At 54.0% G+C, this 15,095-nt stretch overlaps 1 protein-coding gene across 8 annotated transcripts in view; it reads left to right on the top strand.

The window, feature by feature from the left end:
- ATP2B2 (ATPase plasma membrane Ca2+ transporting 2) overlaps window positions 1–15,095 on the top strand; it is a 284,665-nt gene that overhangs the window by 220,501 nt on the left and 49,069 nt on the right. For 4 of the 8 annotated variants that reach the window (XM_044253000.1, XM_044252999.1, XM_044253003.1 and 1 more), the window contains 3 exons: window positions 6,980–7,105; window positions 8,772–8,804; window positions 10,000–10,059. In XM_044253000.1, the coding sequence (XP_044108935.1) occupies window positions 6,980–7,105; window positions 8,772–8,804; window positions 10,000–10,059 (219 nt within the window). The remainder of the gene's footprint in view (window positions 1–6,979; window positions 7,106–8,771; window positions 8,805–9,999; window positions 10,060–15,095) is intronic. The other 4 variants (XM_044253001.1, XM_044253004.1, XM_044253005.1 and 1 more) reach the window with 1 other exon arrangement.

The raw sequence follows: 15,095 nt of genomic DNA on the forward strand, positions 1-15,095 counted from the left end.
CCGTTTGGAGCATTTATACTAAATTCCATTGGGAAACCAATGACTAGGTGACCTCTGTGTGGCCAGGGAAATGAGAGGGGCCAGGGGGCCGGGGTGGGGGGGGTGTCCCCAAAAGCAGCAGGGCCTAGCTCCAGCAGGCCCATTGGCTCCACCCCCGGCAGGACCCCCACCCACCTCCACCATCCCTGGAGCCAGAGTGTTAACAGCAGGAAGTTGCACAGGACATCGGCAGACCCTCTCAGGCCTGCTGCCCACCCTACCCAAGCGGAAGGCCAGGCATGGAGAGCCGGACCTGCCACCACTGCCACCGCCTCCAGGGAGCCTGGGATGACACCGTGACTGCAGGAAGGCCCAGTCTGCCGCTCGGCCCGCGCTCTCTCCATTACACTACCCTGCCTCTTCTCCATGAGAGGCAGCGGGGTGTAGTGGATAGAGCACGGGTTCAAGTCCCGGCTCCACCACTCACAGCTGTGTGACCCTGAGCCATCACTCGACCTCTCTGAGCCAGAGAGGCCACGGGGAGGGGAGGGGCTTGGGGTTGTACTTGCACCAAACCTACCTCACAGGGCTGTTGTGAGGAGGACAGGCTTTTGGGCGCTGAAATGCTTTGCCAACTGTCTGGTGCTCTGCAAGCATGTTATTACTGTTATTAACTGTGTTGATAACAATAATGATGAAGGAACCACTCTGGGCTGGGAACTGCATTGGCTTTCCTTGGTGCTTGGGCCTGGAGGCAGATTCCCACAAATGGCCTTTATCCCTTCTTCACATCTCTGCCCCCAGAAAGAGGCCTCTCCCTTCTCCCGTCCAGAAAGAGGCCTGGGAATTCAAAGCCAGAAGAGCCCTAGGTTCAAGCCCCAATCTGTGCCTCATGTGCTGTGCAACCTCAGTCAGCCATTTGCCCTCTCTGGGCTCCGAAGCTTCCTTCTGTAAAGCTAGCCACCACCACCACCCCCAACTCTGCCACTGGTGGCTCAGACTACCCCACTTGCCACTGCGTGGGGCTTTGGGTCCGAGACTGCTGGCATCTGGACCAGGTGGGGGCTGTCTCCTGCTGCTTGGAGCCTGTCTAAGGCAGAGTTGGCCTTTGAGCCAGCCTTCGAGAAGGTTCTGGCCCAACCTCTGCTGCCAGATAAAAAGCCAGATGACTCCCCTGTGGGGGGAAGAGAGGAAGGTTCAGGTGGGACAGGTCAGCTGGTTGGTGGGAGCCACAGTGTTCCCTGGGCCCGAGCTCCTCTCTCTATCATGCATGGATGGCTGTTGGGTGGCTGACATAGCTCCCCCTCTGTTCCCTGCTTCCATCTCACTCCTCAGAGTGGTCCCAGACAGCTCTGCCTCCAGCTTCTCCACAAGCCTTCCCAACAAGATGGAAAGAGCTGGTGCCACATCCCTGGTCCACACCTGTGCCACCCTCCCATGACGGATACAGTGTCTGAAATGGGAGTGACAGTGGTCACTCACATGGTGATTATGACAGCCACATGGAGAAAGTAGCTCAGACAATACTTAGCACATAGGGACCACTCACTAAATGTTCCTACTCTCCCTCCTTGACCCAGAAATACTCCCAGTCGCTCCCAACTGAACATCAAGAAGACCCCCAGATCTGCAGCCTTCCACTCCAATCTTGCCACGATGCAACGTCTCTCCTGCTCTGCCCTCACTGCCCTGAGCCTCAGCCCAGTGTATCTGCTGCCATCACACTGGTCCACCTCCCTGCCCTTGCCTGGGCTGTGCACCCCCATCAGTCCACTGGGCCCAGGCTCTCTGCCATCTTGTATTGTGGTTGATCTGTGTTCCAGTCTGCACCCTTTGACCTTAGCTACACTGTGAGCTCCTGGAGGGCAGGGACGTCCCTTCGGGCCCAGGACCTGGCACAGAGTTGGCATTCTACCACATCTGTCCATCAAGTGAAGAATTGTGACCCTGGGCAGGTAATGCCACACACAGTCTGTCCACACAGGGCTCTACTGGCCCCATCCGAACCAAGATCCAAACTCCTGAGATGCAGCATTTTCAAGGAGACTACCCTACACCCCCAGGAGTGGCCCTATCTCTCTGGGACCCTTGGTGCCCAGACTTCATCGCTAAGTTATCCTCAGGAGAGGGCTGGCCTCAGATCACACAACAAATCAGAAGCAGACAGCAGACTGGTTCCCAGGTCCCACACGCCCCTCGGCCCAGAGTGCTCTCTATCTACCCGCCCCCTGTGCTTGCATATTCTGAGGGGTTCCATGAGACTAGAGGAAGTGGAGGCTACAGGATGGTGCCAGGGGACCATGGACATGGAGGTCCTGGTACAAAGCCCTGCCAGCTGCCCCCCCACCAATCCGAAATGTTCTCACCTCTGCCGCTACCCAGAGACCTTGCAAGGTTCCTTTGGGAGATCTAGTCAACCGACCTTGACTTGATTTCCACCATTAGAGCTGCAGCCCTTGGAGTCAAATATTGCCCTTTAAGGAGTATTCTGGAGGTGGGGTGCAATTGCCAGAGGGGGTGACCTGCTCCATTCAGTTCTTCCTTTGCTAGGAGGGGCAGCAGGCTCTGAGGTCCTGGTAGGGGGAAGGGCATGGCCCAGTGAGGGATAAGGAAGAGTGCGAGGCTGGAATCTATCTGACCCTTTGTAAAACCATAAGGATGGCTTCTGAAGGGTGTGGAGATTCTCCATCCTAAATGTAATATATAGCCACCAGGGTAAATACCCAAAAAGGAGGCAGCAGTTAAAAAAAAAAAAAAATGCTGGAGTCCCAGGTACAAGCTGGTCTCTGCTAAGGGGAGACTCCCCCTCAGAACCACCCTCAGGGAGCTCACAGTCTGGGATGGGGGGAGCCAGTACTGGAAGCGCCCCCAGGGGAGACTGCGGGCAGTCAGAGGAGAAGGATGAAGTGGAGGTCAGGGAAGGCCACCTAAGATGGGCCTTCATCCTGAGCCTCGAGGAGGAGATTTGGGGCCAGAGGAGGGAGAAGGGCACTCTGGCAGGGTAACTGTGAGCCAGGCTGAGGGACTGAACACTAATCCCTAGTGACTTGCACGCTCCCAGGGCAGAGGCCACAGAATTGGTGGTTAAGGGTCAGAAGCAGACTGGGGTCTCACCCAGTGCACGCTGAGATACTACTGAGGGTGTCTGGGCTCCGGAACAGTGGTGAGAGCCATGGCGGGAGCAGGGCATGCGGCTGGAACACAGCTCCCTGGCCCGTTTAATGCTGGGTCTGGAGGATTGCCCTGAGGCTCATCTGAGACTGAGAAGGGCATGTGCTGCACCTTCACCCCGTGTCCCCTTGTTCCTGTGTCCCACGCTGTGGCCACAGGCTGCCTCCTTGGCTTCCTCCTCCCTTCTCCTGGCCTCCCGGTGGCAGAGCTGCCGGCTCCCTGCTGTGATGGGACTGATTAGATTAGAAGGTGATTTGGGTCTGATTATCTAAGGTGGAAATTGGCCCCCTGTGTATTTTTCCATCCTTCGTAGGGCCGGGGAGGTGGGGACTGGCCCCCCCATTACCACCCGGGCAGAGCAAACATTTTCCGAATGTGTTTGAGACAAGGGTGCAAGGACCTGGCTTCCTAAAGTGGGGACTGCTATGAGACAAAGTCCACTCAAGAGAGGGGGGGGGTGTTCAAATCCTGGCTCTGCCCCCACCAGCCAGTGACCCTGGGCAAGCCCCTTCTCCCTGAACCTCAGTTTCTCCTCTGTAATCGCAGGGCCAGGGTGAGGACTGATGAGATGAGGGCCTGTGAAGTGGTTAACTTGATGCCTGGTGCATAGGAGGTGGCCTGTGGAGGTCAGGGCTGGCCATGGCCACAGCCATCTGCACTCTGAGTCAGTGCAGTGTGTTGCTCCCTTGAAAGACCTGGAGATGTCCCCTGCCACGTGACCTCCCTGGACCCCCCCACCCAGCTCCTCATCTGTCTAATACTGCCAGTATTTCACGGTGCCCGCCCACTGCACACTAGGTGAGCCAGCACACAGAAATCTTGTCAGCAAGTTAAAATTACCGAGTCCTGTCAGTGTGCCTTGGTTCTCCCAAGGTGCCCCTTGGGCGAGTAGACAGGCTCCGAGGTCTGCCTGGGCTGCTCAGCCTGCCACCAGTGTCCGAAGTCATCCTGTGGTCCCTTCTATTCCCTGCTCAGAAACACAAGATTACTGTCCTTCTGTCCTGGGAATGAACAAGGAGTCAGCTGAAGAGCTCACCATCTGAACATCTGGGCTCCGTTTCAGTTCACTTGGCTTCGTGCCCCGTCTGGGAGCCTGCATGACTTGGTTTACCCATGCACAGATAGACAGACTGATCTTTACCCGCCATGAAGGAACTCACTGGAGATGTCCATCTATCTGTCTGTAAAGCATTTTTGAGATCATGAGATGTTAGAGGACAAGGGGCTAGAACACACACATACACCCACGTGCACACATGTCTGCCTTCGGCTCAGGTCATGATCCCAGGGTTCTGGGATCAAGCCCTGTATCAGGCTTCGGGCTCGGTAGGGAGTCTGCTTCTCCCTCTCCCACTCCCCCTGCTTGTGTTCTCTGTCTCTCTCAAATAAATAAATAAGACCTTTATTTAAATAAAATAAAAAAAAAAAAGTCATCAGGGCCTTTTAGCCCTCGACCCCAGTCTGCTGCTTCCTGAGCAGCCTGACAGTGGCCTGAGACACTTCCCTCTCTGCTGGGAAAGGAAACACGCACTGCACTGAAGAGAGCTTTCTACCCAGGGGAGTAAAAGTTTAAATTTAAAATAAAAAATGGGTGCCTGAAGGTGCAAACTGCACTTACACAGGTTCTTGACTAAACAGTGGGGCCACTGGCAGGCCGAGGGGCCCTCCCCAGGGGTGCCCGGAGCCTGCTGCAGGGACAGCATGCAGGCCGAACCTGTGAATAGCCTGTGGGTCTGTGAGAGCTCTTAGGACACAGTGACACGTCCCCTGCACCAGCCTGAGGTCAGAGGGCCAGCTCTGCCTGCATCTCCTCTGTTGGGACCAGGCCACAGTAGCAGGCAGCCATGTCCTGGGCTGGGTCCCAGCCGCCCCCCACCCCACCCCACCCCAGCCTCACCTGTTTCCCAATTAAGGACAGGGCTTCAGCGGGTTTGCTTTTTTTTCCCCCAACTCTTTTATCAGGGTAAAATACATTTAAATGTCCCGTGTTGAGTATCACTAAGGGTACAGGTCTGTGGCATTGTGGACCTTCATGCCATTGCGCCACCGCCACCACTGTCCACCTCTGGCACTCTCATATTGCAAAACCGAACCTCCAGCGCCACTGAACAGCAACCCCCTGAAAGCCCCCCTCCCCAGCCCCTGACAACCACCACTCCATTCTCTGTCCCTGCGACTTTGACTGCTCCACGGAGCTCCTGTGGCAGAATCCACAGCAGCTGGCCTTCTGTATCCGGTATCTTGCACGGAGCGTAATGTCCTCGAGGCTGATCCTGTGGTAGCCTGTGTCATAATTTCCTTCCCTTGGAAGGCCAAATAGTATTCCACTCCGTGTATATAGCACAGTTTTCGGCAGCTTTACCATTCGTTTTATCCTCACTCCAGCATCAACCCCCCAAGTGAACCTCGGACCAGCTGCCCTCTGCACCTGCAGGTCGGCGGGGGGTGGGAGGTCTCTATCACACAGCAGCTGACACAGAAACCCCAGGGATGAATAAAAGTGGAGCCACTCTAACCAGAGGACCCCTTTGCCCCCCTGTGGCTGACCCTCCCGCCCCTCAAAAGAATTCCAGCGTCCTTTAAAGCCCAGTTTGAAAATCCTAATAATCTACAAAAGAGGTTTTCTTGGAGCCTGCGGAGGTCTAGTGTCATCACGTGCCACCCTTACTCAGAATAAAGCTTTAAAATCCACAAAATAGGGGCACCCTTGTGGCTCACTCAGTTAAGCGTCTGCGTTCAGGTCAGGTCATGATCTCAGGGTCCTGGGATTGAGCCCCGCATCAGGCTCCTTGCTCAGTGGAGAGCCTACTTCTCCCTCACCCTCTGCCAACCACTCCCCCTGTTTGTGCTCTCCCTCTCTCTTTCTGTGCCAAATAAATTAATAAAATCTCTAAAAAATAAAAAAATTTTAACAACCACATAAAACAGAATGCACTGGATCACAGAGGAAGTCCATTATACTGAAAGAGTTCACAGAATAAACAACACGTGATAGAGTAACAAGTGTGCTTCTTTGTCAGCACCCTAATAACAAAGTCCAGCAGGTAGTCCAATAACCTCTGTACTTGTAAAATCATACTTGTAAAATGAATGATTGCAACAACTACAGAGTCATAGGACAGAGAACCTGTGCTCTTTGTAACACAGGTAATGGCATTGTGAGCCACTAGCACTCCAGAGGTTGGTTGCCTATGTTCATGGCTGGTGGAAATGCTGAATTTCAGTTAGACATTTGTGAAAAGAAAGATACCATTATCTTCCCTTCCAAGTTCCGCGTGCCCTGAGTTCTTCCCCAGATCTTTATTTTTTTTTTAAAGATTTTATTTATTTATTTGAGAGAGAGAGACAGTGAGAGAGAGCATGAGCGAGGAGAAGGTCAGAGAGCGAAGCAGACTCCCCATGGAGCTGGGAGCCCGATGTGGGACTCGATCCCGGGACTCCAGGATCACGCCCTGAGCCGAAGGCAGTCGTCCAACCAACTGAGCCACCCAGGCGTCCCTTCCCCAGATCTTTAGAAGGGCTTTTTTAGGAGGTCCTGTCCAGGACAGGGTAGGGAGGTAACTCTCTGGGAGAAGGTAGTAGGTGGTAGGCCTAAGAAGTAAGGGATGGCAATATTTCAGTCCCGGGCCCATTGCAGCTCTGTCCCGAAGTGAAATTCTCTTCAAAGGACCCGCCATACGTACATAGCTTGAACCCGAACCATGGGTGGCACCCCAGGGCTTTGGCAGGCAAAGAGCCAGGAGCTCTCCGGGACCCAGTTCCTTCCACTCCTTTGGGGAGGGGGCTTGGGCCCATGCAACGGTAACTTGCCTTTTGTCTCCTTCCCCAGGGACCCATGTGATGGAGGGCTCTGGACGGATGGTAGTGACTGCCGTGGGTGTGAATTCTCAGACAGGCATCATCTTCACCCTGCTGGGGGCTGGTGGTGAGGAAGAAGAGAAGAAAGACAAGAAAGGTAAGCACGACCCCTTTACGGACCAGGAGAGGAGCTCTTCAGATCACTTTTTTTGTTGTTTATTCATTCACTCAACAAAATGGTTATTGAGTGCCTTCTATGTCCACGCCCTGTGCCAACAGCTGCCTCCTGCATCCCTGAGGCCCTGCTTGGGCCATGATGGTCTGTCTGTTCCATCTCCAGGTTCTTGTCCCAGTCTCTGTCTGTCCGGTCATGTCATGGAGGACCCTCCCCCCACAGGCCAGGCGCAGGGTGCTGAGCACTTGGCTGATTCTCCAGCCTCTAGTGTGACCTGGTCCCTTCATCAGCCCCGGTAGGGAGTAGAAAGCCCCACCTGTGCTCACTCCTACCACTATTCTCAACTCCACAGAAGCTCTGCTCCTACCCCCAGCATAGACTCAACCTAGATGGGGGCAAAGGAGATTCTAGGAAAGGAGGCCAAACTTTTGGTTCCCTTTCTCACTCCCCAACACCCCGTCCCCAGAGCTGCCACCTTGCCTGGGCCCTGGCTCCTCCTCCACCTTTGAAACAAGCTTCCTACTCCCTGGGCTCCCTCTCAGCACAGCAGGCTGGTAGCCTGGGCCTCTCAGAGAAGAGGGAGGGATGCTCATCTGGCCAGTCCCCAATCCAAAGGCCCAGGCCTCTGGCTCTAGCACAGCTGGCTCTTTCCCTAACACCTTCACTCAGTCGCAGGGACAGACCCCTCTCACATCTTCAGTCTTTTGTCATGTCTCCTTCCCCAAGCTCCAAAAGGAGGTCTCCAACAGCCAGACCATCGGGGGTCCAGGAGAAGGAGATGAGAAAGTCGATGGCCCCTCCTTGGGGTACAGGGGGAAGCCTCTGCAGCCAGCCAGGCACAGAGCCTGGGTCATAACCAAAGGTTACTGGCTCCCAAGGGCAATACTCCATTTTCTAGATGGGTCCCCCTAAGATTATGGCAGCCCGCCAGCAGGAACAGTGGAGCTGAGCTGTCCTCAGGGAAGTCTAGAAGCTGGTGAGAACCAGGAGACAGCTGAGGTTGAAAATACTAAGGAGACAGTCCTGGTCAAAAGGCCCGGAGGGTATCAGGACAGCGTCCACACAGTGAGATAGAGGTTGTGGCCGGCTCTGACCCCAGGGTGCAGACAGTCGGGCAGATCGGGGCAGTAGGCAGGGTATGGCAGGTTGAGGCAGGCTTTGCCCCTTTCTTTGGCCTCACTGGGGCCTGAGTGAGGGAAGCCGGATCTATGTTCCTATGTACCTGTGTACCTATGTTCCTATGTTCCCGAAGATTTCCGCAGGAAGACAGGCCTCTCTTGCCCTGAAGCACAGGTCAGAGTCCTTCACTGAACACACACCTGCACCCCTGTGAGGTGGGGGGTCTGTGTAGAGAAGAAGTGGGATGTTGGGGGGCCACAGCAGAGGAAGATAGGGGGCAGCCCAGCCTCTCAGGCGCCTGTGAGCGACATGGACGGGGACTGGGCCCCTCTGCACTCCCATCCCTTCACCTCCACCTCCATCGCGGCCCCATGTCAGGATGAGCACCGGTGTGCAGCCGTGTGTGCGTGTGTGTGCGCGCACGCGCGCGTGTGTTTGTGTATGTGCACGCATGCGTGTGTGTGTGGACGTGCAGGTGAGGCTGTATGTGCTTCTCCTTCATTAACATGTCTCAAAAATCATCACACAGGTGTGAAGAAGGGGGATGGCCTTCAGCTACCAGGTACAGTAAGACCCCCCCTCAGGGTAGATGGGGCTTTTAGAAATAGCAGCAGCCTTTGATCCCCCAGGCCATGGCCCTAGACCCCCAACACACCATTGGAGGAGGCCTCCTGACCCTGGGACCCTCCACTGGGCCCCCACGTGATGCCGGCCCCACTGGAGGAACCAGCCCCTCACTCTACCTATTTGCCCCTCAGTGCTTTTCCCTGCCCTCCGATGCACACGGCGCCACCGCCGTCTCCACGCCAACCCCACACAGCCCTCCACCCCCAGGCCAGTGTGTGGTGCCCCGCTCATCATCACACGACCCCACAGCCCTGCTCTCATGGGCACACCCCGCAGAGCCCAGCCCGGCTGTCCCTCACTGCACAGCATGGGCATCTAACCTACCTTACCTTACCCTCTCCTTCCCACACAATCCATCTCCCCCAACCCCAAGAAAGAACAACCAGAGTGCATCTGACCATCTCACGTCATTTTTAATTGCTAAACTAAGGAAAACGGGCTAGTACCTTTCTCTGTCTCATGCGCAAAGTACAACATGCTGGATGTCACCTCTTCGATGATGGGGCATCTTGTATGGGGGTAACCAAGGCGATCTTTAGAGTGCTGGTTAGGAAGGAGGAGGTGGCTGTGGGCAGTGGCCTGAGTCAAGGGCTCAAATCCTGAGTCACCACCACCGCTGGACAGTCCCTCTGGGACACAGAGATGGTGGTCACAGCAAGTACCTGATCAGAATGGCGGGTACCTGCACCGTGCCGATTGCTGAATGTTTTGAAATGACTCCTGGCCATGGGTCCCTCTGGCCCTGATGGGCAGCCAGATGCCTTCTCCTAGAAGCTTCTCTGATAGGGACCTGCCTGATTGGCATGGCCAGAGCGGTACATCAGTTCAGACCTTAGTACAGAACGGTCCCATGCTACCTAACCACATTTATCATCTGCCATGTTTTATTTCAAAGACCCTCCATGTCTGAGTTTTTTTTCCCCTGATTTTTATGACATTTCTATGGGAACGTTCCACCCCCACCCTCCTAAATTTGAGTTTCCTGATTTCCAACAGAGATTTTTTTTTTTTTAAGAATGTAGTCATGTTATTTCCCACAAGTTGGTTCATGTCTATTGTTGTTGCTGTTCTGCATTGTTGCTTTTCTCCATTGTGACACACTGCATTTTCCATCCCTCCCACCCCCGCAGCGGCCGATGGTGCAGCAGGTTCAAATGCTGCCGATAGTGCAAATACCAGCCTAGTCAATGGTACGTCTCCGATGGCGAGCTCTCGGTCTCGGTTGGATGGGCGTCTCTCTCCCCCACCCCCAACTCTGGGCTTGCCTCTCCCTGTTCTGGACTGCACAGATCTTGGATGTGCATGGGCAGCTCTGGGACAATCATCCTCCCACGTGGGGCAGGCGCTTAAGAGAGAAGCCACCAACGGGGAATCAGCTCCGCGCCCACTTACGGCGACCAAAATGGCACTGGCTCCTATGGGACCTTAATCCCCAGTGGAGCCCAGAAGAGGGACATACCCTGGGCTTCAGATTTGGCTCCCAAGAAGCAGCATCCCACCCGTCATGGCCCTCTCCTAAGCACACTCCTGGCCCCCGCTTGGGGAAGAAGGCCTGGGGTCAGGACCTGGGCTGAAGCTGGCATCTGGGTCCCTAGTGAAGTCTCCAGTCCTCGACTTGAAAATTTCCTCGAGGCAGGGGGACCCAGGCCGGGATTCAGCTCTTTGGCCCCACCCCACAGCATGGCTGAGCCACTGATAAACATTTCTTCCTCTTCTTTTTCTCGGAGTGAAGGGGCAGGGGGCTCGCTTGGGCGCGGGCCTGGTTCTGTCCCTCGGAAGTGGACTGGTGTTTACTGCTGTTGCCTGTGCTAGAGCATTTGTCCTGAGTCTCTGCATTCTTACGGGCCCCCTGGGGGCTGAGGGGTGGTGGTGGGGGGCAACCACAGTACCTTGGGATCTGCATTTTAACCTCCTTACCCACAGGCAAGAAGGAATTCCATTCACTTGCCTCCAAACCTTTAGAGGATTTCTTGTTTCTGTACCCTCCTATCTTCAGAGTGATGAGGCTTCTGTGTACTCAGATCCGTCCCCTGTCCCCAGATTAGGTAGCATGATAGTCACCCAAGCTGAGAGCTATAGGGCTTGATCATAAAACTGTTGCCCCGGGGAACTGAGGGAAGGGAAAAGCCTTTCTTGCGGCATTGCTACACGCAAGGCACTGGGCTGTGGGTTTCTCATCCATTATATCATTTCCTCCTCACCACTCCTGGAAGATGTGGAGGTCTTGTCCTACCTCATACTCCCATCCCCTGCCCCAGACCTCTGGCTGGGCCACCTGCATTCAAAGTGACCAATGATGGAAGCACCTTGTAGATGTCAGGGGCCAAGAAAGACACTTCTGTGAGCTGCGCCTTGCTGATTTGGGTGTGGGTCTATTTCAGGCACCGGAGGAGAAAGGAGAACAGCTTGGGGTGTGGGAGGTGTCATGCGTCAGGGAGGGGTGGCGAGGGATGACAGGGAGAACCAATATAGGCAAACCCAGGCAGGGGGAGAAGGAAACAGGAGCTGGCATCCTGCTTCCCACAGAGCAGTGAGCCTACTGGGCTCAGTGAACATACAGACTGCATCCAGGCTGGTCCATCCTAAAAAAAGTCTGCTTCACTTCCAAACTGTAGCAGAAAACTCCTGGTATCCTGAGAAAAACTGCAGGAAAGATGGGGAACTTGACTACCTACTGTATGCCAGGCATTTTGCAAACATTTCCTGCTCATGGCCTCATTTGATCCTCATGACAACCCTGTGATACAGAGTTTATTGTCCCCACTTTAAAGATTGGGAGACAGGCTCAGAGAGATCAAGACACTAGCCTAATATCACAGAACAAGAAAGAAGCAGACCTAGGATTCAAACCCAGGCCTGCTGGCTCTAAAGTACTTATTCCACTTCCTGATCCAGAGTTTCCTGAAAGAGTGTGTCTTGTAAACATCACAGGAATATCAATAGGTCCTGCCCCCAAGAAAAGGATCCTGTGGTCAGAGATGTTTAAGGACCATGGGACAGAATTTGTCTCTTCCTTATTGCAGGACTTCTCAGAGCCTTGAATATGCTGGTATATAGTGGAAAGTTAGCCATGGAGGGCTTCCCAGGCTGATTTGGCTGCAGGACATTTTCTGGCTGAATCTCGTGGGATTGGTTTGTCTCTCTAATATACTTAGGGAAATAGTGTTCTAAGCCATTGCTTCTCAAAATGTAACCAGAGGACCAGAAGCCTGGACATCTCCTAGGAGCCTGTTGGAAATGCAGAATTTCAGGCCCAACCCCAGACCCACTGAACTAAAATCTGCATTCATATAAGCTCTCCAGTCTAGGGCCATACCACACTGAATGTGCCTGATCTCATCTAATGAGCTCTCCAGGCTCCAGGCCAGAGTGTATTAAAGGTTGAGAAGTGCCTGGCTGAGCCTTGGTCAATGAGAGAATTAACCATTCCTTTTCTTCCTTCCTCTGAGCCAAATCAGGATGATTGGCTATAGAAAACACACTTAGCTGGCAGTAGTCCCTCTGGACCCACCCCCACCAAGCCCCCTCCCAGCTGAAAGCGGGTGTGTTCCATTCATCTTGGAGCCATTATGACAGCCATTATCATTTTATTATTTCATTTATACTGATTAACATACCATTGTTCAATACATTGCTTATAATCACGGTTAGTAAATACACCACTCTGAACTCCAGACATTAACAGGGCACTTTGTGATGCTTTTCCTAAGCATCACCTTGGTCGACATTGTCACATGTCACGGAGGAAGAGATGGAAGCACAGGCAAGAGAAGTAACATCTCCCAGTTATCTCATTAGTGCTCCCCAAAGCTTGTTTATCAGGTCACCTCACCATCGAACCTCCACACACACACTTTTCACACCCATGGCCCATAACAGATCCATTTGTCAAAGCTGTGTCTGCATCTGATGTGGGGTGGGGGGTCTCCAAGTCTCCGCCCAAATTCCCCATCCCAGCTTCTCTGCAAGAGCCCCCTTTCCCGGGTCATGCACAGACCCAGGTCTGGCTGTCCCCCCCATAGTTCCAGGGGGCAGGCGAGCTCCACTTTGGCTGAGAAAAGCCCCTGGCTTCTGAGAAACCAGGCCATGTGCGCAGAAGCACCCCCACAACACTGCTCCCTCCCTTGAACATATGCACTGGTGATTATCTTTCTGGCCACGTGATCACTATGGAAATAAAAGAGGAAATTGCTAGCTTGGTTAATGGGCGCACACATGGGCTATTGCATTTGATAATATGCAATGCAAATAAGGCCCCTTTGTGTCTTCTAGAACCAAGTATGGAAGAGGAGTCCTCCCATGCCCTTTAGCCCAGTTAGTAAAATTATTTTTAAAAATAAAGATAATTATTGTAGTTCATTCCCGTTGGCTCTAAAAAGGCTTTTTCTGTTTTGTTTTTAATCCAGCAAAAAGAACTTTGCAATAGAGCAATGGGGGCCTTCTCTTTCCGCCCCCAGGATGGGTCCCTGACCATTTGCCGTGAGAGGCAGGGGGAACAGCCCAACATTTCCCCTGGAGAGGTAGCACGGGGCTGGGATCCAGGAAAGCCACTTCTCCCCTCCGAGTCACTTACAGCGTGATCTGGTGTGGGTGAAGACAGTGTTATGGAACCAGTAGGGCAGCCACGGGGTTATCATCAGGACACTCCAGAAATGAGAGCTGTCTCTGAACCTCTCTTGGCCTCAGTTTTCTCATCTGTAAAATGGGAGTGCTTAGACTCCCTCCCATCTCACCCACAGGGTATTGGGGAGGTGGGCAAGAGAGGAACCCACAAAATGCAGAATGCTAAATGGGCAAGTGCTTATGACTAAGGCCACTGTCAGGTGCTCCAGAAGCTGAATATTGCTTCCCTATTTTACAGAGGTGGACACTGAGACTGGGAGAGGTAAAGCCACACAGCTAGTTCATGTCCAAACAGGGGCACACAACCACCTTGATGACTCTCCTCTGTGCTCAGAGGAGCTGAGGGCTAGCTGCCTTCTCCTCAATTGGGGTGGAAACATAGATGGGACCAGCTTTCTGTTAACCCCGGGGACCCAGGCAGGTCATCTGTCTCTCTGAGCCTCAGTTTCTCATCTGGAAGTGGGAGCAGGGCAGGAGTGCCCTTGTAGGGATGTGATGTGGGTTAGATGAAATCATGGATGTTCTATATGCACCTGGCACGTGGTGGGTTCTCACAGAACGTGAGCTGTGATTCTCATTCTTCACAGCAAATGGCCAAGGGCGGCTGACCTCCGCAGGCTCCTCCCAAGGTAGAAAGGCCTGTGGGCAGAGCTCTGAGTGAGCTCAGAGGACAGGCCAAGGGGACCTCTCTGTAGTGCCAGCAGGTAAAGACAGGTGTCTCAGCTGCCAACGAGGGGCTACCAGTACGGCCCACGCTGCAAACCCAGCCCACAAGCCTCTGGCCAAGACTGGAGCAGGCTGGGGGGACTCCCAGGCAGCCCTGATTAGGAGGGGAGCAGCCCCAGACTCAGCCCTTTCCCCAGCACTGGCATGGAGGACTGGGGCAGGGGGGCACCCGGGGGAGACCACCAGCCCTACTTCCCTGTTTGCTAGGGCCCAGGCTGGTCAGCCTCAGAATAAAGAGTATACACCCAAGTGGAGGGAGGGGTTGGCAACTTCCCAGCGGGGGCAGTGGTTGGGGCCCCTCAAAGCCGACCATTAGGGAGCTCTTGCTCACCCTTGGCATGGGTCACTCTCAGTGGAACTGGGCGGGGGGTTGTCCTTGCTGTGGCTTCACACTCCTCCAGATGGACAAGGAGAAAGCAAAATTCTACATACATCACTCCTGGAGCCAGGAACTAAGGAACACATTGACCAAAGTCCTCCCCTTTCTAGAATATGTGTGTGTGTGTGTGTGTGTGTGTGTGTGTCTTTCATTTCCTTTGCCTCCTCTCAGCCCACCAAAGCACTGACCAAATTAATCACTGGGGACCTGAGGACCTCTCTGCTTCCTGCCAGTCAGCTCTGGTCCCTTTTACCCGCAAAAGCAGTCATTTACTCAGTACTCTCAGGGCTGAAATAACTCCCACTGAAGCTCTCTCTCCAAGCCCCCCAGAGAATCAGGACAGAGCCTGCAGCCAGTGCAGTGGCCAGGTTTCTTCTTGTCTCAGGCCACCCCAGCGTCCCCGTGTGGAGGGACGGAGTCGGCCCAGCCCTTCCTCCATCTGTGACATGAATGTCGGTGGCCCTGTTGCGTCTGTGATGATCGACGTGTGTTGTCTGT

The sequence above is a fragment of the Neovison vison genome, chromosome 6 (genome assembly GCF_020171115.1).
Source record: "Neovison vison isolate M4711 chromosome 6, ASM_NN_V1, whole genome shotgun sequence".
NCBI lineage: Eukaryota > Metazoa > Chordata > Mammalia > Carnivora > Mustelidae > Neogale > Neogale vison.